Source organism: Nelusetta ayraudi, unplaced genomic scaffold (genome assembly GCF_046127955.1).
Source record: "Nelusetta ayraudi isolate G7.1 ecotype Tasmania unplaced genomic scaffold, CSIRO-AGI_Nayr_v1 ptg000042l, whole genome shotgun sequence".
Classification (NCBI taxonomy): Eukaryota; Metazoa; Chordata; class Actinopteri; order Tetraodontiformes; family Monacanthidae; genus Nelusetta; species Nelusetta ayraudi.
The window spans coordinates 15,101,105-15,122,037 of NW_027466092.1; the positions used below are offsets into that span (position 1 = coordinate 15,101,105).

At 41.1% G+C, this 20,933-nt stretch overlaps 1 protein-coding gene across 2 annotated transcripts in view; it reads right to left on the reverse strand.

The window, feature by feature from the left end:
* ryr2a (ryanodine receptor 2a (cardiac)) overlaps positions 1 to 20,933 on the reverse strand; it is a 95,158-nt gene that overhangs the window by 48,973 nt on the left and 25,252 nt on the right. For both annotated transcript variants that reach the window (XM_076034809.1, XM_076034808.1), the window contains exons 2-37: positions 20,673 to 20,792; positions 20,353 to 20,457; positions 18,032 to 18,106; positions 17,126 to 17,204; positions 16,390 to 16,502; positions 15,117 to 15,216; positions 14,807 to 14,903; positions 13,925 to 13,999; positions 13,268 to 13,424; positions 12,516 to 12,680; positions 12,071 to 12,192; positions 11,603 to 11,786; positions 10,643 to 10,778; positions 10,366 to 10,461; positions 9,721 to 9,839; positions 9,228 to 9,361; positions 8,886 to 9,127; positions 8,486 to 8,678; positions 7,357 to 7,561; positions 7,075 to 7,179; positions 6,033 to 6,136; positions 5,756 to 5,839; positions 5,374 to 5,533; positions 4,663 to 4,810; positions 4,443 to 4,546; positions 4,132 to 4,236; positions 3,874 to 4,048; positions 3,378 to 3,586; positions 3,109 to 3,285; positions 2,637 to 2,782; positions 2,170 to 2,284; positions 1,840 to 2,000; positions 1,526 to 1,685; positions 648 to 734; positions 285 to 416; positions 86 to 180 (exon numbers count right to left, since the gene is read on the reverse strand). In XM_076034809.1, the coding sequence (XP_075890924.1) occupies positions 86 to 180; positions 285 to 416; positions 648 to 734; positions 1,526 to 1,685; positions 1,840 to 2,000; positions 2,170 to 2,284; positions 2,637 to 2,782; positions 3,109 to 3,285; positions 3,378 to 3,586; positions 3,874 to 4,048; positions 4,132 to 4,236; positions 4,443 to 4,546; positions 4,663 to 4,810; positions 5,374 to 5,533; positions 5,756 to 5,839; positions 6,033 to 6,136; positions 7,075 to 7,179; positions 7,357 to 7,561; positions 8,486 to 8,678; positions 8,886 to 9,127; positions 9,228 to 9,361; positions 9,721 to 9,839; positions 10,366 to 10,461; positions 10,643 to 10,778; positions 11,603 to 11,786; positions 12,071 to 12,192; positions 12,516 to 12,680; positions 13,268 to 13,424; positions 13,925 to 13,999; positions 14,807 to 14,903; positions 15,117 to 15,216; positions 16,390 to 16,502; positions 17,126 to 17,204; positions 18,032 to 18,106; positions 20,353 to 20,457; positions 20,673 to 20,792 (4,784 nt within the window). The remainder of the gene's footprint in view (positions 1 to 85; positions 181 to 284; positions 417 to 647; positions 735 to 1,525; positions 1,686 to 1,839; positions 2,001 to 2,169; positions 2,285 to 2,636; positions 2,783 to 3,108; positions 3,286 to 3,377; positions 3,587 to 3,873; positions 4,049 to 4,131; positions 4,237 to 4,442; positions 4,547 to 4,662; positions 4,811 to 5,373; positions 5,534 to 5,755; positions 5,840 to 6,032; positions 6,137 to 7,074; positions 7,180 to 7,356; positions 7,562 to 8,485; positions 8,679 to 8,885; positions 9,128 to 9,227; positions 9,362 to 9,720; positions 9,840 to 10,365; positions 10,462 to 10,642; positions 10,779 to 11,602; positions 11,787 to 12,070; positions 12,193 to 12,515; positions 12,681 to 13,267; positions 13,425 to 13,924; positions 14,000 to 14,806; positions 14,904 to 15,116; positions 15,217 to 16,389; positions 16,503 to 17,125; positions 17,205 to 18,031; positions 18,107 to 20,352; positions 20,458 to 20,672; positions 20,793 to 20,933) is intronic.

The window sequence follows — 20,933 nt, forward strand, 5'->3', positions numbered from 1 at the left end:
CAGCAAGAACAAGCGCGGTGTAAGAAACATAAAGAGGACAAAAGATTTGTGTGTCTGTGTATGTTTGCAGCTGATGGTGTTCCACCTGTTTTCCTCAGGTATGTGCAATGACATGAACTGCAGAGGTTCATTACATTGGACCTGCCAACCGTGTCTGTCATTGACTCTTGACGCTGATACCTGAGAAGGAAATGACAAAAAAGAACATTTCCGGTCACCACATCTCTTTTCATTCGTGATAACGGGAAATTTGAGCCGCAATGATAAAAATTTAAAACTCCTACTTTGAGGAAATGGTTGGGTACACGACTCCATAATACAGGGGTAAGAAACTGTACATGCAGCCTTGGAGGACACTGAGCGATTGAATTTCTTCTCTCACTCTTAAACAGACCAGCTGACAGAGGCATCACATTCTGAAAACAATCCAAACAAGATCAAAGGTCAGATTTTTTAAAAAAACAACAATTCAAAAAACACACTTAACCCAGTAAAAAGACAAGGACCTCACACAGCAAACCATGCATGCCAATATTCATCATTAACCTGTAAACCTGCTACCATAGTTAAATTGACAGTTGAACAACGGTTACATTTTAATGACAAAGTTGTTGAGCGTTGCGTGCGGTTTACTGTGCCCTTCTCACCTTCATTCGACTGAGTTCAAACTGGAAGACATTTGGACTGGTGGCCTTGGCAAAGACTGCTGGGAACAATTTAGTGCTGGGCTCCACCTGCGGAGGAAAGAAAGTGCTTTGCCACTGACTCAGTTCCAATAAAAGAGGACTGTTCCTTAAAATATCACCACCATTAAAATAACTAAAATTAGCCATGCCTTGTATTTGATTTTGTATTAATGATGATTCAGAAAAGTATACACTAAGGCAGGGTTTCTCAAAGTGGGTGGGTTTGAGAACCATTTCCAAAATGCCATGCAAGTCTATGGGGTCAAAAGTCAACTTTGTCCTAGAGACATGGGACCACTTGCAGGTTCATCAGGATCCCTCAAGACACAGCCACGTCAAATTTGGGGCTTCTAGCCAAAATCTTTCTTCCTCCAAGGTGGGGCGTGACAGAGAAAGTTTGAGAACCACTGTACTAAGGCAAAGAAAATTAACAATAATTTCAGATGAACTCAATGATTATTAACAGTGCCTCATCAACCAAAATGATCCATTAAAATATTGATCCCATTGAAATTTAAAGGAACTGAATTTAACTGTTTTTCTGCTTTTAAATCTCAGTTTACACCTTTCACTACAAGTCTTGTGCAGACTGAAGTTGGTTATGGTGCTCCTCAAGGTTGTGTTTTTGGAGCAAATATTGTCTGACTATTCACATATTTCTTTAAGCAATGTCAAATTTTTATCATATCAATCACATGAACTGCACAAAGGTGCAATAAAACCTGCTTCCCTTAGAAACATAAAAACTGGACATCTTTGAAATTCTTGGTGAAATCAATGTGTGTGCAATAGCTGAGTCACAATAATGGTTACGACGCTACACAACATAGAATGTCCACCTGGAAGTATGTGGTGAGTTCTTTGCCGTTTGCTGTGAAGGTCAACAGTCCGTTGGTTGTGTCGACCAGACAGCCGATCTCCAAGCCGTTGTTGTTTCTCCCCTGACCGGGACTGCTGCTCTCTCCAGCCCACACCATGTAGCAGTTACTACGCTTTACACTTGGAAGACACACGCACACATACACACACTTCATCAAAGAGAACTTAGATGATGACATTTATAGAAAAAGAAATCAGTTTGCTTGCTCTCCAGTGTTACTAACGCTCTTTAAAAACTTCAATTGCTACTTTCATTCGTTATTGCTGAACCAACCTCTCGTGAACTTTGCCTTTCTCATCTCCCAAGGTGACAGTGACAGTTCTGACATTGTGAAGCTCGAAGCCTGGGTCATACTGATGGAAGTCTGAAGTTACCCAGCCCACCCAAACGCTGCTGGGCTCCTGACCCGGGAAGATCCGGACAGAGTAGTAGTACTGCACAAAGAGAGGAGCAATGCATGCAGTTCAATTTTCACAATATAGAATGTGTGGAAATGGCAAATCGTGTACATTTTTCTCAACATTATTGTGCATCATTATCATTGCTTAGTTTTGCTAATATGACATAGATATAGCACATGAATGTGAGTCTCTGGGCACTTACAGTAGAGGCCTGCATTAGAAATTCATATTCATCTCTGTCGTCACCCATCACTTCCTCTGACACGCGGGCAATGGATGGGCAGCTGTTGTCTGGCTTGTTTCTTTTCAATGTAAACCTTGGGGGGGGGAAATCACAACAGTTTCTTTAGATTTATTAAAAATTTTATTCAGTCAAAAAAGACCAAAAACTGTCACTGGTAACTGACATCTTGACATCTCTAGTGCTTGTAGTGTGGGTTATTCATCACGTACTGTTGAAACTTGTGGGAAACGATATTACTACAGGCATCTCCTGATCTCCTTTTTTTTTCTAAAACTGTCACTGAATATGGAGTGTAATCAGAGTTTACTGTGTATATAAACACAGCAACCAACAAAAATCCCTCTTTCACTCCTTTTCATTGATCTTACTTCATCTTTGTAATTATTTTTAAACTATAAGCCCACAGAACAAAACCGACTCTTTACCTTTGCTTGAGTTTCGAGGGCTTCTCCTGATTATAGTCTTTGTGGTTGTTGAATTCATCTCTCTCAGGTCCACTGGGACCATTGTGGCCATGAGAAGACTTCATCACCACATCAAAGTCTGACACAGTTTCAAAGTCCTCAATCTCCTGCAAAAACAGACAGACCAGATCAAACCTGTTTGCTAGAGCAATTGTTTAGTACTTATTAGTATATTAGTAATAGAGTAATGCATCACTTTCTAAATGAGCTAAACTGCACAGATGCAATGTGAGTAAAACATGAATCTCTTCTTGACAGATAAGATATGTACGTGATGATTTGCAGGTTTGCAGTATGGTTAATAGACAGTGGCACTGAGGAACATACAGCATATGCAGTATTTTGATTCTGTGAGAGAAGAGGATAGAGATGAATGCAGAGATGGAGGCTTTGGGAAGGGGCCGTGGAAAAAGAAGATTCAAGGTTCTTTTACCCTCTTTGGTGAGAAGATGCTTTCGCCGGGCGCCGACCTGCCGAACGTCTCCGAACACTCTATGGGCATGCTCAGTCTGTAGAAGGTGATATCAGCGTAACTGTTCTGCGAGCCAAAAGATCTCTGAGTGACTCTGAGGCAGGGACACGACTCCACTGTCCCGTCTATCCTCGTCACCTGCAAATGAAAGGAGGATAAAAAGCGATAGAGTTGTGGGCGTGCGTATGTGCATCAGGTGCAGGACAGAGGCGAACGTGAAGGGTGTGCACCTCTATGTGTTGGTGGTTGGAGGGAACAGGCACAAACTGAGGCAGCCTCTTGCTGAGCCACATGGTCACGTCACGGTTCATGTTCACAGCAAACGGTTCAAAGCCTTCCTGCAGGCCACAGATGGTGAAGTACTTGAGGGTGCTGACGTCCTTACCAAAGTTCATTCTGGCAACCTGACAAACACCCAGACTGCACACTGGGATAAAACCTGGAGATGGACATCATGAGTTGAATTGTCAGATGTGAAGATTCAAAGAGATAAACCAGAACAATATGTAAAGGCGATGCCAAGTCTGGGTTACAGAGCCCAACTCAGTACCAAAACAATATCTATAATATGAAAAGCAGTTATTAGGTTTGGGGAAGAGAGAAGAGAAGACTGACTTATTATAGAAAACCATCCGTGCGTTTAAAATGATATGAAACAGCCTGTTGGCTATTAGCCTTTCACATTTCAGTCAGTGGTTCTGTCCCACTGAAAACACTTCCACTGACCTTGACTGACTTCAAAGTCCTTGAAGGCCAGCTCTGATCCCGAGTCGTCCAGCAGAACTTCTCCGTTTAGCGTGAACAACATGGTGCGCTCGTTAAGATCCACCATGCAGCCAACCACGTCGCCCGTCTGCCACACTCGGCCAAAGTGTTCATTACCCTGGTGCCAGCGCTGGACCTGGGAGGTCATAGAAGGGAGATCGTTGGTTCTGCGGCATTAGAACAAAAACAGTTTAACACCATCATGAAACATTCGCCCACCTTAAAGCCATCGAAGACGAAGGCCTGGTCGTCAGATCCCAGCTCCTGGTCAGGGAGGCATCCTGGCCGAGCCCAACCGACCCTCATTTGTCCTGCTGTCGTTACCTGAGTGAGAAGCAGGGAGAGGTTAAAACCAATTTAGGCATTGTGAAGAAATGGCAGTAATATAAAACTGTGAAATGTTCAGATCCACTGTAGGTACATTAGACTAAACTAGGGTCAAATCAGATTTATTTCTAAATGGCTGAGATCAATGTAATAATAACACTGTCATAACACTGTCATATCAAGTATTTTTGCCTTTTACTTACCTCAAGCTCAAAATACCACTTTCCTGAATTTACACAGTATGTTTTCTCCGCTCTGAAGATGCGGAACCTTTCAGCGGACAAGTTGCTGAGGTCAGATTGATCCGCTGTGGGTGAAGGGAATTAAAAAGTGAAAAGAGCAGAGATCGCCATATAATCAGCAAGATCATGGATTTTACAAACAACCTATTCCATGTTGTACGATTACAGATCTGGACTGTACCGTGGTCCTGGTCAGGAGCTTCAAGATTGAATCCATATCCCAACAGAGTTCTGACAGCCTCTCTCAGGCTGTCTTTGTTGGATTTCTTAGTTCTCTCATCCAACAGAACGTACGGGACCAAACGAGGGTTTCTGCGGCTTTTCACATCCTGATAAGCCAAAGCAAAAAGAAGAAGGGACATCATTTAGATTCTTTCCCACAGATTACTGTGGGTTTGATTTACAAATATCTCTATGCCATATTTGTGGGGCAATGCTAGCAGATGGTGCCTTTCATTTAAAGAGGCACCGCACAGAAGGACATAAAGGGGCTTTACTGCATAGCTCATACATCTCACCAGAAATCACTTTGAGTCAGAGGGGTGTATGATTTCAATGACATTGATAACAGTACCATTGAAATTGATAAACAGCAACCATGTGTGTGATAAGCTGTGCTGATTGACAACTGACTTTCAAGTGTTCTAAATAACACCAAAAAAAAAGGATGAGTACAAATAGTTTTACGTTCTTATTTAAGTCTTTTTCAACAGGACAGAGTTGACAAAAAGGACACAAGTTCATATATTGCAGATGTATGTATGTGTCTTTATTGGACAGGTGCAGTAATTAATGTACCAAATGATACACTTTTTTTGTCCAGAAAATGTATCCTTAAACATCAGCGCAATCACAAAACAGTCAACCAGTACATCGCCTACAGTCTCCTTACCTGCTGGATTCCAAACGTCCAGCCTTGACGGATGCGATCTCTGGCCCAGACATTGTGTGCGTTCTCAGCGAGCTTGTCCACCATGGCTTCTTGGGTGGAGGTCAGTTTGATGTGACTCAGGTCCAGAGGAGCAGGTTTATAGCCGCTGCACAGCTCGTAGCTGCACAGACACAAGCAGGCATGACGGAATCATGAGTTAACTGACCAGCTGCTCGACAACACGACCCAGTTTCTGTTTTATTTTCTTAAAATCAAGCTGCTGCTGCTACAACACTATACTGTCACACTGGATCAGGAGAAAGCTCCTAGTGTCATTATTTGCCTGTGGTGTTGTGCATCTTAGGTAATACTGATAATAATACTTGGCTAGTAGGGGCCTTACGTTGCAGACAGCTTCATGCTCTTGACTTTGTCCACAGCGTGTTCATCTGCAAGGCCGACGTGGCAGCCCAAGGCCAGGAGAGTTCTGGAACACAAGCACATCATTACCACAGAATTCTCAATCCAGGTATCTGACATTAATCCTAAAAGGATCAAATCCCTGAAAAGAAGTAATAAGTAAAAACTGGTGAGATCTTCCAAATAAACACATCACCAAAGCCATCATTTTTGTTATCAAACATTTAATTGTTAAGTTTTTCAAGGCATGTGTGACTTACTTAAGAGTCTCTAGTGACATCTGTAAGTTGTAGCTCCGCTCTTGTTCGGGAAGCCTGGGGAACTCCACCAGGCAGGGGTGCTGCCGCTTGTTGTCATCCCGCACCTTCACACACACAAGTGACGTAAAGACAGGGATCCTGACTGCGTTAGTGGCAGGAGCACTCCCATTCATTCTGACTGCGTGTGGACAAGGGTAGGTCAAAGTGCAGAGGCAATGCAGCTGTGGTTCAAGGTGAGGCATTTCAAGGAGAAGGACAGAGTGTCCTGGACCGTATCCATTTCTGACTTTGTTTGAATTATGAGAACAATTTAGCAGGAACAAAAACAGAAAAACAATGTCTCTGTTTCTTTGTTTTAATTTTGAAATTAAAAGTGCAACTAAAATGATGCAATTATACAGCAAATGAGATGACTGCATTTTCAGAATATTTTACAGTCAAACAATATATATCACTTTTCAAAAACAGCATTTTTGTAATGTTATTTTACTAATTTAATGAGTAGAGCGTTATTGGAAAGGCACATTTCTAATGTCTGCGTCTTATTCAAGGCTGAGCAGTCCTTAACAAGTCCTTAATCACTCTTTAATCATGCTGCTTGGATGACTAATTAAAAATATTGTTTAGGTATCAAACCACGCAGCTGTATTTGAGAGATAACAAAGCTTTTCTGCAAATGAACTCTGATTTCCATCCTATGTTTCAGTTCAATTCAGTTCAATTTTGAATTCAATATTGGTAATGATTGAAGTATAACAGTCATGCATGTACTCCCTCAAGAACAATATTCACATTACGTATGCATCACCATGCCCTGGATCAAGAAGTTAACAAGGTAGGTCCATCATATATCATACTCTGATTTGATATGCTGTTTCTAGTCCCTGGACATCCTGTCCTTTTTATGCTGCTTGTTTGCCTGTTTCAACACACCTCATTACAGCAACTTGTTACCTGAATCGTTAAAGAGCAGTTCATCTTAATTATTATGGCCATCTGGATTCTTTTTCAGTCTTCAACCAGCTCCGCCTCTGATACTCACTGCGCCATAGGTCCAGCCAAGTTCAATCTTGTTCATCACCCAAAGCTCATGGATGTTTTCTGCAAGCTTCTCCCTGATCCTTTCCAAGTGAGGCGGCAGCACAATCTACACATTACCATGCATTAAAAAAAGAAAGTTAACAGACTGATTTTTAATTGTGTGGGTCTGAACTGACAACTCAAATGCAAATAACACCGTTGAATTTGAATTGAAAATAACAACGATACATGTTTACCCATAACGTTTTTGTTAATGTGTTGTTAGACAATGCAGAGTATGTACCTGGCTGGTGTCCACAGGTGTTGGAGTGAATGCCGCCTGGCTCAGTGTGACTGTGGGTCCCAGCAGGTCACTGGCTTCAGTCTGATCCTGACAGTGTTCCAGCTTCAACTTTTCTCTTGGCAGCACCGCTTCATAGCATGGCGCATAACCTGGGGGTGGGAGGAACTTAAACTCCCCATGACGACCCCCGAGGAGAAATCGTATCCTGCGGTCAGACCGGTAACAAGCAGAGAAGGATAAGGGAAGAAGCCGTGCTTCACAGGAAAGACTTTAATTTTTCTTTTTAATCTGGAGCTAAAGACTGAATAACTCCTCTTTCCATTTTACAACTTTCACAATGGCAATAAAATTTGATTGTGATTTTCAATGACTTCAGAGCCAATGGGTTAGTTGGTATTCCACCAGTATAGTGAAGAGTCAGAGGGGGGGGAAATTGCAGTGTCAGTCACTGAATTTTATCCTCTTGTATTGCAGCAATTTTGCTTCTGCTTAGAAATGTGGAGTGAGTGCACTACAAGTGCGTTTTTTCACTCTGTAGAAAGTGACTGTTGCATAACTTATGAAACTGCACGAATGTCAAGGGGGCGAAGCTGTGGGTGGCCTGGATATGGAAAGGCCCAATTAGAATGACAGCTTGCCCACCCAGTCAGATTCATGAAAACAATACACACACACACACACACACACACACAAACACACACACACACACACACACACACACACACACACGCATACAAATGAATATACATATACTGTACATATATATATACATATACATATACATGTATGTGTGTGTGTGTATATACATATATATATATATATATATATATACATATATATATATATATATATATATATATATATATATATACATATATATATATATATATATATACATATATATATATATATATATATATATATATATATACATACAGTATATATACATAAACACACATGTATATATTCATATATATACATACACACACATATATATATGTACATACATATATGTTTATTTATAGTGGTTTAACAGATATTTAATATCACATAAATCATTGATAACTAAATAAGTAAGCAAGTGATTGCTTGTAAATTAAACTGAAAAGTTTCTCATTAAAGCACTGACTTGACTCCAGCAGAGAAGCTGGCCACAGGGAAGAAGAGGCCATCAGAGTTAAAGTTTTCAAACATGCCCTGAACAGGCTGGCCGTTGATCCTGAAGGAGATACTGGGCACGCTCAGGTCCAGGCAGCAGCTCACCACATCCTCTGCTCTCAGAATATGCTGGTTGGGTGAGTTAACAGTCCGTGGGATGCAGCCTGCACAGGTAGTACCAGACAGAACATGTTGTTGACAGTGTGAGGGTCATCGTTTTAAGGCAACAGTTTTTTTATTAATAATAATGCTCCTCTTCATCAAACAAATGTAAATCAGAATAGCATGTATATGCTCACTTCCACGCACAAGCTTGTCCTAATTGAATGTATTAACACAGGAAAAACAAAACACATGCACATACACCTCACCTGACCAGAGGTAAAGTCCATCAAAACCATAGGAGTAGAGGTCATCACCCACTCCATTGCCTCCCCAACCCTCCCCACCACTAGGGTAGGGTTCAAATCCATTGGTGTTGGCCCAGCCCACTCTCAGGTGAGTGGCCTCTGCAGTGATGAAGGGCTGCACCTGATCCACAATCAGCTCGTAGTACCACTTTCTGTACTGAGCTGACCCGTCACTGACTCCCAGGAAGGTATTAGGCCGCATGCTGTTGAGAGACAGGCCGTGAGCAGAAAAAAAACCTGTACAAACTGCAAAAAAACACCAGCGTATCATTTACATGTGCAGCCATGTTTGTGTCTGTATACCTGCTTACGTGGTTAATGAGGCGGGTTTGAAGCAACATATCTCTCCCTGGCAGAAGGTTGTCGCATATCAGGTGCTGGTTGGAGCGCACTGCCACACCGTGACACACACACAGTGAACACAACACATCTAGAACCTGGGTGGAAGATACGTCACTGGTGTCAATATATAATTTTAAATGACGATAACTTGCAAACCAGCTCCATGTCCGAGTGCACTGGGTCAGACAACCCACTTATCACCATGTTTAACTTAACACAGTAACAGCAACAGCACATGTACAGCATTGGTTATATCTACTATTGCTATTCTATGCTATTCTAATGTTGATATTACGAAGTAAAAGGTAAGGGAGTGACATTACAGCACATACATTACGTTGAGCTAGCTGTGTTGGAAATAGTTGTAATGCAGCAGATGATCACAACATTATCACCACGCAGGTATCAAAGAATAGCCAGTCACTGATCTGGTCAGTCACGTGGTCACAGTCACCTTGTGGTTCCGTCCATGCTTGTCAAGCAGAGTTATAATAGATTTGATGTGTCCCTCTTTGATGATGTTCAGTGCCTCTGGACTCTCCACCAAGACACAGTGAAGCACCTCCAGTATGCCTAGAAACACAAGTCGTAGACAGAATGACGACAAAATCGCAGAACGACAAACGTAATCAGAAGCGACAGAGCTGTCTTTACAACAAATGTTTTCTTTCAGACATTGAGGTTGTGTTTCAGTGACTCTCTCTAATCTAGAAGTAGATCAGGGGGAGTCTGGAGATCTTAATGTTTACAATGCATTTACTGTAGAATAGAACATTATATACTGAATCTACTATCAAAAACATCAAAAATAAAATGTGAACGTAAATGCAAATATGTAAAGTAGAAAGTACTTTAAAGTCACTTGAAGTCAATACCCAATTTAACAGAAGACGAATGTAAATGCAAAGACTGGTGTAGTGTAAATTCAGTCTCTTGCTGTGTACAAGTGCGCAGAAAGACACTATTGCATAGTGAAAACAACAATATTAATGTATCTTTATAAGATTTTGAAGAGAAAAAAAATAGTTCAACCTCTGTTTTTAAACAAAAACAATAAAGAGCAATTTGAAAGCGTCTTGCAAAAATCCAAGTGACCTACCAGAGGACGCCTCCAGCCTCTCTAACCTGCTAATCAGCCAGTCCAACGAGCCAGAAAACTGAGCACAGTTCTTCCTGTTCCCACGTATCAGTGCGGCTGAACAAGGATAGGAAAACAGTTATAATACTATTATCATATTTTCTATTTCATTTAACAAACAACAGCAATATAGTGTGACAAGATGGAAGTGTGCGTGTGTGTTTGAGTGTGTGTGTGTGTGTGTGTGTGTGTGTGTGTGTGTGTGTGTGTGTGTGTGTGTGTGTGTGTGCGTTTCTACCCAGTAGCTGATAGAGAGAATTGAGGATGGAGCTCCACGCCTCCCCTGCCTCCCTCCCGACCGCCTCAGCAAAATAGGCTGCACTGCTGTAGACGTGCAGGCGATCAATACACTCCAATACCAGGCTGATCATGCCCTGCGGGTGCAAACAGTGTTTGTTTTACGTGTCAGTTCACGTAATCAGAGAAAAACAGACATGGAGACGGCAAACAGCCCTTAAGTGATGTTCTAAGGCCTCGCAGCAGTGGGAGGCTTGCCACCGTAAACAGTGACTCTGCAGTGCCACACCTCAGAGACACCACACACCTCTGGTTGGTTGGCACAGCGGCATTAGACTGGCCCTTGTCAAAGCTATGTCAGTCGGTCCAAAAACTAGGGGTTAAATACAGGTGAAACGTCTTGTAAAAAACAGTAATTTAAGAAAATGTATTAGAAAAAAAATAGAACTTGATAAAATTAGAACAATAAAAAAAGTACTGATGTCAAACAGTTCTCTGTTTTGCTCACAATACAGAGCAATAAGTTTGACCTTTGGTTTGTATTTTGGGGGATTTTCTTGCTTCAAATGGCACGTTGAGTCTCTTTTAATCAGCAAAAGCCAGCGGTTTAAACATTTGCAACGCAATGTTACTGCTGCTACTAACACAACCAGCTATGACTCAGCCACCTCTCTTGGTGTGTGGGTTTAAAACAGCAGAAAATGACACTTTATTATATAAATCAAAACACCTCTTAGCAACTTGAAGTCATTTATTTATTTTGTTGTGGAACCAGTAATATAATATGACATTTATCTGTTTTGGATGTTTTATAGATTACTTAAAAAAAACAATGAGAAGCTGTAAGGAGCTTATAAGGGTCAATGCTTTAATTACATTTTAATTAAGATCAATAACCAGATTCTTTACAGAAAACTCACTCTTAAATCTGGCACTTAGTTAACAGTATTCTATGTCTTACCTCTTCCTGGAAGAGATTCTGCCGGTTTTTCAGAGCTCTTAGTCGGTTTTGCTTGACCTCATGCTCCAGGTGTTCACCAGGGGGTTGGAAGTAGCCAATGAGATCCTGCAAACTCAGACTAACTGAATCTATTGGTAGGTCTGAAATAGAACCCTTCCCTTTTTTCCTGAGCGTATCCAGGCCCCTGAAAAAAGGCGAAAAGATCAACAACTCCACAAATGATGCAAGTTAAATTACAATGTTAGTTTCTGTGTTGTGTTGTTTCTATTTTGATTTTTTTCTGCTTTTAAAGCATTTCAGAGTTTCAAAAAAGGCGCTATATAAGCAGCATGAATTAATATTATTATTATTATGAGTTGCCGGTGTTCCTCTTCACAGGTCTGGTAGAGAAGGGATTCATATTTGTATGCTTTTGCTAATCAACACATGAGTGTTACTTCATTTCTTAGTCTTTGTAGAATTATCTACCTGATGAACAGGTTGAAGAGAAATACAGTACTGCGGATGGCTCTGGCAGTGCGACTCTCCTCGTGTTGAGACCGGGACAGCGTCAGCCCATCATCCATGTGACCCTCATGGTGCATAATGGCCTGGAATAAAAGTTTAACCACAGTTCAACTTTCTTTGCCACCAAAAAAAAAACATACATGAGATTAAAGTGATCAAAGTACTTCTGGATTTGCTCAGATGACGCTGCTTCAACTTCATTTCTCACTGACCTCAACCTTCAGATCTATTAGTTTATTAAATATGCTCTCTGATAGACCCTTGAAATAAGAAGCAACAGAAGTAAAGGATGGACATTTTTCATTTCTGAGGAGTTCAGTGATGGATCACATTGGTAAAACAATTCAGATGCTGACGGGAAACGGGGAAAGATGAGTGACATCACCATTTAGAAGAGTGTGTTTACCTTTCTCTGCACTCCGCCCATGCGTGCACACTTGGCATCAACAGTCTGGTAGGTGAGCCACAGGCAGGTGTCCACATGTTGGATGTAACACACAGAGTCGCCATACTTGATGTCAGGGACCCCCATTCCGTCCACCTCCTTCTTCACAATAGGGTCACACTTTTCCTGAGGCAGAGGCAGGGCAGGACAAACAGTCATTTCACTCATTTTGTACTCACCATCACCAACATGTTCAGGCTATGAGGACATTTTTGTTCATCTGCTGCATCTTTCTAAATGGAGAGGATTCCATTTAGAAAGATTTCCACTCTATGTGGCGTCATCAATATGTCCACCCAAAGCAACAGTCAAATATGTGTTCAAACAAGATGTTTATATCTGAAATATCCGCTGAGGTCTCCTCGCAGAAGATGCACTACTGCGTATGTTACGTGCACAGTAAACAATAACTAATGTATATTTTTTGTATTCATTACTATAGTGACTAAAAGCTATTCCATTCACATCAGGCAAACCTCAAGCAGACGGGATCAAACCATTAATATATTACAGCCACAGTTACAGTCATAGTTTTTCAATATGGTTCTATAAAGCAACATCAATACATTAATGCATCATAGCCTTAAGTGCAAACCAAGACTTGCTTTGAACTTCTCAGTCATTAATGTCATCTTTTCAGACATGCACACTAATAGACGGAAACATTCATTACTTCTATGAGGAACAGGATAAAGCAATGATCTACTCTGCACCTTGGATGACCTGAAGCAGAACGCTGTGGACTTGACGTCAGCCTTCTCTTTGTCCATCAACAGCAACGACTTGTCGTCTGTCAGACTGAGATACTTCCCTGTCGTCACGTGTCGAAGTCTGAACGGCTGACCCCAGCGAATGTGACTGCCACTCCATCTGGGACACAGAGTCAGTCAGTGACATCAGCACACACAGCTCCTTCAAATCCATTCAAAACAAAACTGAGATAATAAAGAGAAAGAAAAATGAAAGGTGATGCTTGTTTATAGAGAAATAATGGTGAGAGAAATAGTTGTAAAATGAAGTCATTTCTCTACAAGCCTGCTAAGAAATGTGCACTGTGAATGTAGAATATTTTACAATGTAATAATTACTCCTGTATCACTGTAATTGTGCTGTAATGTTAATTTCTCGTGGTATGTTTTAGAGTTTTGTATTGCTGTCTTTGTATCTCATTGAGTTGTGCACCTGATTTGTGATTTATCCATACATTATGAATAGTTCATGGAATAGAATCCATCTTAAGCCAAATCCTAACCTACATGGCACATCCGTTGTCCGGTACCAATGTCCTCACATTGTCAAAAATGGATTGATGTTCTCACTTTGCTGTATTTACAAGAACACATCCACACACACCTATACGCAGTACTTACACCACACGCAGGGTCTCCAACCTCCACAGGGACCTGGCGTGACTGGCCACAGCTCCCCCCTCATAGTGCACTGTCCTGGCAGTGAAATGAATAAAATCTTCAATGACAATTCCACTTCATATTGATATCATGACAACCTTCTTCCTACCGTATCTCAAGACGCCTTAAATATACAGAAAGACAAGTGTCACTAATTGTAGGACTGTCTCGTCTGAGTCAGAGACTCTCACTGGCATTGTTTAACAACATGGCAGCGCCATTGGGAACATCCTAAAACTATAATTAATAATATTCCTCTCTGTCCCAGTCACAGAAGTGAGTCGTCTGCTGTGGGATTTACAACCTTTACTTTCTGTGAGCAGATTTTTATTTTTAAAAGTGACTGATAACTGATTATTAACAGACATGAACGGATGCAGTTATATATTTATAAAATAAATATAATTACTACTTCCTGAACCAATGACACCTATTTATGTAAGTTGTTTTATATTAACATTATATAGAGGAACACCAAATGCATCAATACATGCACAAGTTTAAGTGTATGTACTGAAAAATGATAACATTCAAATGCATTCATGCAATTTAACTCAATCATGCATCAACATCGAATAAAAAATCCATGGGCCAGCGTCTCCTCTGTTCCCTTTGATTGGCATAATTGAAGGATTATAATTGATTATAAAAGGTGCCAGAAGTATATTTATCAAGTCTGTAAAGAACACTTACCTCAGAAAATTTTTTTTTTAGGTCAGAACATGTCAGGTAATATGTATGTATATGTTGCATGATAAATCATAAAAAAGCAGTCGAGCAAAAACTAGTTTTGGCTGGTCAACAACTCAGGTCAGTCACGTGGAGGCTATGAGGAAACATTACCTTCTTTGCTCATCTCCATGCTCCCCAGATGGAACAGTTAGACACTCATCCATGTGACCGTGGAGGAGGCGTAGGACGTCCCCTCCTATCAGGAAACCTGCCAACAACAGAGCAGGGGAGCAGAAAAACAGGGGACGAGAAATGAGAGCCAATGAATTAAAATTGAGGGAGGCAAGGCAGGCACAGATAAGCGCACGTATGCATGCACGCACGCACGCAGAAGAAAGGCGCACCACAAGCAGCGAGAACAAATTCAAGCTGATGGATGGAGGGAAAAAACACAAACAAATTGACTGACACACGGGTTTACCTTGTCCTACTTCACTGCCAGAACAGATGGGAGCCACACTCCACAACGTCTGCTGGAAGGCTGCATCTACATGGAGGCTGCCGTTGCCATAAGAAAGATGCTGCAGGGAGAGATTCCACAGTGAAAATCAGCAATTCAACACAGATCTATTTCTATCTGGTACATGTTATTTTTTTTGATGTGCACATGTAGTAATACCCTCACAACTGCTTATCCATGCATCTACACGGCTTGTACACAAGATCAGCAATGTATTTTGGTAAAAAATAAAAACTGCCAAATAATCAAGCAGTATTAGTATTTATTAGTATTAGTAGTGACTTCAGCAACAGTCAGTCAGAATGAGATCAGAATGCAGATTCAAAGGGGAAACTCAGGACAGCCTCGTCTGTGACCATCACCTGCCGCTCTGATGCACAAACGTGAATTTCTGCAAAGTGAAGCGAGTGCCAGAACAGCAGACTGCTGAAAACCTGGCAAAGGTGCTTTGCGCTGCTGGTGAACACTGGGGGCTAAATAGAAAAATGACAGCATGCCTCCATGGCAACACAAGCATCATCATGGTGGGGGTGCGGGTTAAATATAATTTAAAAAAGGATCCAAGAAGTTACTGTATGTAATATAGTGCATATATTGTGCACATAATTGTAAATGCTAATGTTATGAGCTTCAGATGCTTAAATGCAATGGGGCCCGATGATGGACATTTTCAGATTTAATGAAATCACTTTGGTGGTTAACTTCCAACAATAAACAAGGTCTGATTGGTCAAAAAGTGTACAGGCTTCACAAAGTCAGACTTTCTCACTCTTGCCCCCTCCCCTACCTGCGCCATCCGTGGCTCTGCCTCGGAGCAGCTCACTCTCTTGTGACAGGCCAGCCGCTCACACCCAGCGCTAGCTAGCAGCCCACCAAAAAGTCTGCAGAGGCGTTACTATGCAAATCAGCTTCACTTGTGATGTTGAAAGCAGAGCAAAATGCCAACGGCTTGATTTAGTGCAGTTACATGGGAAAAGGCAGCCCATCTAGAAATGTGCAAGATGCCATTTTTAGTACTTGGTGTGTGATGAAAAAAAGAAGGCATCTAATCTGTTAATGTGATAATAATGGAGCCCTGTTAAAAATACAAATGGATGCTTCAAAGTCAAAATTATGAATTTTGAGACGCAGAGCAGATCAGTGCGGTCTGCCAGAAATACAAACATTGAGAAAGCTTCTAAGGATCCAGTTTCCTCTTTTGCCAATATCCAGCACACGCACAGCTGCTACTGACCAGGTATCTTTCAGAGGAGATGCTGACGAGGATGAGATCATCTCCCACTCGTACCTTCTCCCCCTCAGATCGCTGCTTTGACGCCGGATGAATGGTCCACCAGCAAGCCTCGCCTACGCACACACAAACACACAAACATAAGCAGACACACAAATTAATAGAACAAAGAAAGGGCACGTCATAAAAAAGAGCCAGACTCAAACTGCAATAAAACAGCCAGTGCAATAAGGCAGTGTCACCTCAGCTTGTCCGACACTTTGGAGGTCTAGTTTCTCCTGAAAGTGGATTGGCTTGTACTGTTTATTTGCATGGGCTTTACAGAAGCAGGTCAAAACTGAAAACGGGGCAGATGGTGTACCTTGCACAGGCTTATTGTCCTGCCTTTGTTTTAGCGAGAGGGGAGAACAGCAAGGAAGCAGCAGGTCACAGCGCAGCCCAGACAGTTTAGACAAAGGCTTAGCGGCACACACACAAGATTCCAGCGTTTCATATCAGGAAATAAAGTGGGCATACTGAAACCAAAGGTGAAGCGTGGGATACCAAACTGTACCTGAGCTATGCTTGTGTTATTTGGTTACCTAATGACTGGTAAGAGGAACTTATCATCCACAAGCCGATGACACACGCAATGTTCCATGAAAACCTTCCGTTTCCTCTTAAGCTCGAGCACTTCCCGAGTCTGAACACACACACACACAAACACACTACACACACGCACGCGCGCACAGAGTCCTACCTGTGGTGTCTTCCTGCAGTCCGACATCAAAAGCTAATTTGTCTGTGGATGAGCGGGAGGTGGACAGGCAGCACAGATACTGCACGGAGAAACAACAGAAGACAGATTGACCTCATGGGCTCAATCACAGTTCTTGGAAAACCTGCTTATTCCATTAAAACCAGAGGTGTCAAAACAAAAACAATGATTATGTTTGTATTAAAAGCATATCATACATTTATACTCATATGAGGGTGTTTGAAAAATAAACCACTGCTGCCATTTGCTCATGATGAGCATTTAAATTTTGCAGAAAGTCCACTAATAGTGAGGCGGCCATATTGCCACCATGTCAGTTTAGTGGAACTTACTGTCGGTCTGCTCAGGGTTTCATGATTTTATTCTGAAATCCCGCCTGGTTTAAAAAAAGGCTTAAGATCAAATTTGTCTTAGATTTGAGACACTGAAGTTCTTCCTCCTTCCTGCAGACCACGACATTCCGCTAACAGTCTGATTGAAAATTATTGTTTGCAAGTGAACCACGCCGACAGCATGGCCATTGGCTTGTCACCACATATGATAAATATAGAGGTATAAATTTGTTTACAATAAGCTTCCCTGCCAATAAATGACACTACATTTCACACACTGGTCCTTTAAGGGGACGTTGGCTGTTTCGGTATCACATGCGCTGCTCATAAATCTCACTGGAGCGCATTAAGCAATGTTTCCTGCACTTGGTCGAGCTGTAAATTTACATGACAGTCTCCAGGCGTATGTTTGCATATGTACACCCAGGATCTTCTGGCTGCGATTCAACCGTGACCATTTGTTCTGACAGATCAAAACTCTGCCATTGAAATAACATTTCATGAGTGAGCTGAGGTGTGCTGATCACACATGCACGTGCATGTGTTCACCACTGACCATTCCGCTGTAGGAGTGTCGCAGCAGGACAGCGTGTCCATACAATAAAGTGCGATGGCCGCCACCCTGGGCCGCCTTAAAGCAAGAGAGAGAGAGAGAGAGAGAGAGAGACAGAGAGAGAGAGAGAGAGGGAGAGAGAGAGAGAGAGAGAGGGAAGGAGAGAGAGATTAACAAGGAAGAGAGTGAGGAATTTTAGCGTTCAACTGAGTCGCTGTTAAAACAAGCAAAGATAATGCAGAAAAAATAGGCAATAGTGCCAGGAGTATATATTATACACAAATTATCGTTCTTCTTTTACTATTATCAGAAAGCTTTTTATTGTGGAATGAGTAAAATGTTTCTATTTATCATATGCAAGTTTTCTACCTTGCTGGCGACACAGCCTGTCAGTGAGCGCTGAGACAGATGAGAGAAATTCACCTGCTACTTCTTCTGTCTGACTCCACTATTCAGTAAGTGAGTGCTAACATGTGCAGCACCGGAATTAAACCTGACATGATGTCACAGAATATCACAAAAACACAAAGCAAAGTGTTGTGGCAAAGTTGTGCAAAGTGTTGCGTATTTTTGTGCAACTGTACGACTGCTTCCCTAACTTTACTTTAGGGTTTACCAGTTCATTTTTTTTTTTTTGCGGTGCGCCAGACTCAAAGGGTGCAAGCATGGGATCAGATGCACTTTTGGGTTTTACGCGGCACACACTTACACCACTGTCTGTGTCACGGTCACAGTCAGCAAGACAACTCGACTGCATAAACTGTACAGGCAAAAACAAACCATGTAAATTAAAATTTTTCTACTACACTGCTACACTGTCATTCTGGCTTGCCAGTAAAAAACAATCAACCACCCCTGACGGCTTGGTCAGTTCATTCTAATACATAATGAATCTCTGGTGTATTTAAAGGTGACAAAGTTTCAATTTAGCCTTGAGGGTTCACTGTATCTGAATTTAATAAAGATGTTAAATGTCTTGGGCATTTTAACGCCACTGGAACCTCAGATTATAACAAAGTATTAAAAATGCCTGACTTTCAGTTGTCCCCATTTATTTTATTGCAAAAAACAAGCCAATGCTTACAATGAAATCTATTTACAGACTGAGTATTTCTTGGATATGTCAAAGTGACAGCAGATGAAGCAAATATCTTTACTTGATTGTGTCATTGTTAAAGTTGCTTGCGGCCAAATATAGCTGAGAATAGTTTGCCTGTGTCTCTGTGGCAAAATGAAAGTCGGTGTTCATCTATTCCAGTGAGATTGGCTTTCATCATTAGCGTGACATAAAAGACAAGAAGAAAAACAAGAAGGAAAGCAAGAAATGAACTGTAAAGTGCAGCTAAAGTCCACCAAGATGATCTGCAGATATTTATGGTGGTGTTTTGACAGTGGATTTCCATTTCCTCACAAAACAAGATGTTTGTGAAAGTGTGGCTGATTTGCTAATGAGATAGAATTTTTCAACCAGATAAAATGTATGTCATAACTTTTTAAAGTATATATTAGATTGCATCAAGTATTTGTATGTGTCTGAAATACTGCAAAAATAAGGAATAAAATTGCAATAAATATTGTAATACCTGCAATTAAGATGTGAAAGTTACTTCTACGCAGCAGACATTTGGGGCAACCTAAGATCTTTTAAAAACAACTCTTTGGGAAAGAGAATAACAATGACCATTGCTGTGATATAAAAGGGATCTATTTTTGTCAATAATTTTTAAAATAATGTCTGGATACTTGTACATATAGCACTAAAAAAATAAATGGCTGCTTGGCTCTCTAAACAGATGCAAGGTTGAAATGTAATGCAGATAATTTACTCAAAACTGTGCTTTTTATACTTTACTTTTGTGAATGAGGCTACAGAAACTGATATACTGATATACACACAGAAATCCACAAAAATACTGATTTCAACATGTAAAAAAATACACAACGGAATCTCAGTTGTGTCCTTGGCAAGACATTTCACCCCCATTGCCTCGTATGTATGTAAATGAATGTTCAGTGGTGAGGGGCCATTTGGCACAGATGGGCGTGAATGAATGAAAGGAATGAATAACAGGTTCAATTTGAGCTCTGGGTGCCATAAAAAGGGCAATATAAATCCGAGCCATTAATATTATTTATTGTTATTAATAAAGAAATAGGGCAAATAAGGACTGACAAGGAAGAGAAACAACTTTCATTGCTCTGCATTGACAGAAAGGAAGTGAAACAGAGCTGGTTGCTCATCAGCAAAATATCCCTCTTTAACATTTATCCCCTTTCCCTGATTTGTGTGTTGTGGAATAATGAGAGAGCATGATAAGACTCACCGCCTCAGCCTTCTCTTCTGTGTTGGCCAGCATCTCCTGAAGGGCTCGTACCGACAGTGATTGCTCCAGTACAAAGGTACAGATTGACAGGTCTGGAGGCACATTCTGTTCAACGACAAACAAACAAAACAACCAAATTCAGGCTTTTACTTTGACCAGTATCCAATTAAACAGACTGTAGTTTTAGCTTTGTTTTTGTTTTTTTGGGAGTGGCTGCACCACAATGCAGAAACAACACTATCAATTCTGTACGGAGAGGTTTCAAATGGATAACTACAGAGAACTAACTAAATACAAGCACATGAACTTTGAATCAATACCTTGGAATTGGAGATGGACTCAAGAAAGCAGAGTCTGTTTCCAAAGCCTTCAGCAGCCAAGCAGAGTTTCTGTTGCTCCTTGTGAATTGTGGCTGAGCTCTGGAGGACGACTTCATCATCCTACAAAAAAAGAGATAGAGTAACACGTTATTTAATTTGTTCCAGAATCATCAGCTATTTTTTTTTCTCGCCTTTGCTGGTTGCAAAAAGCGGAGGTGAAAACAAGCTGTGAGTTAAAAACTCAGACACTTCTTCACCCAA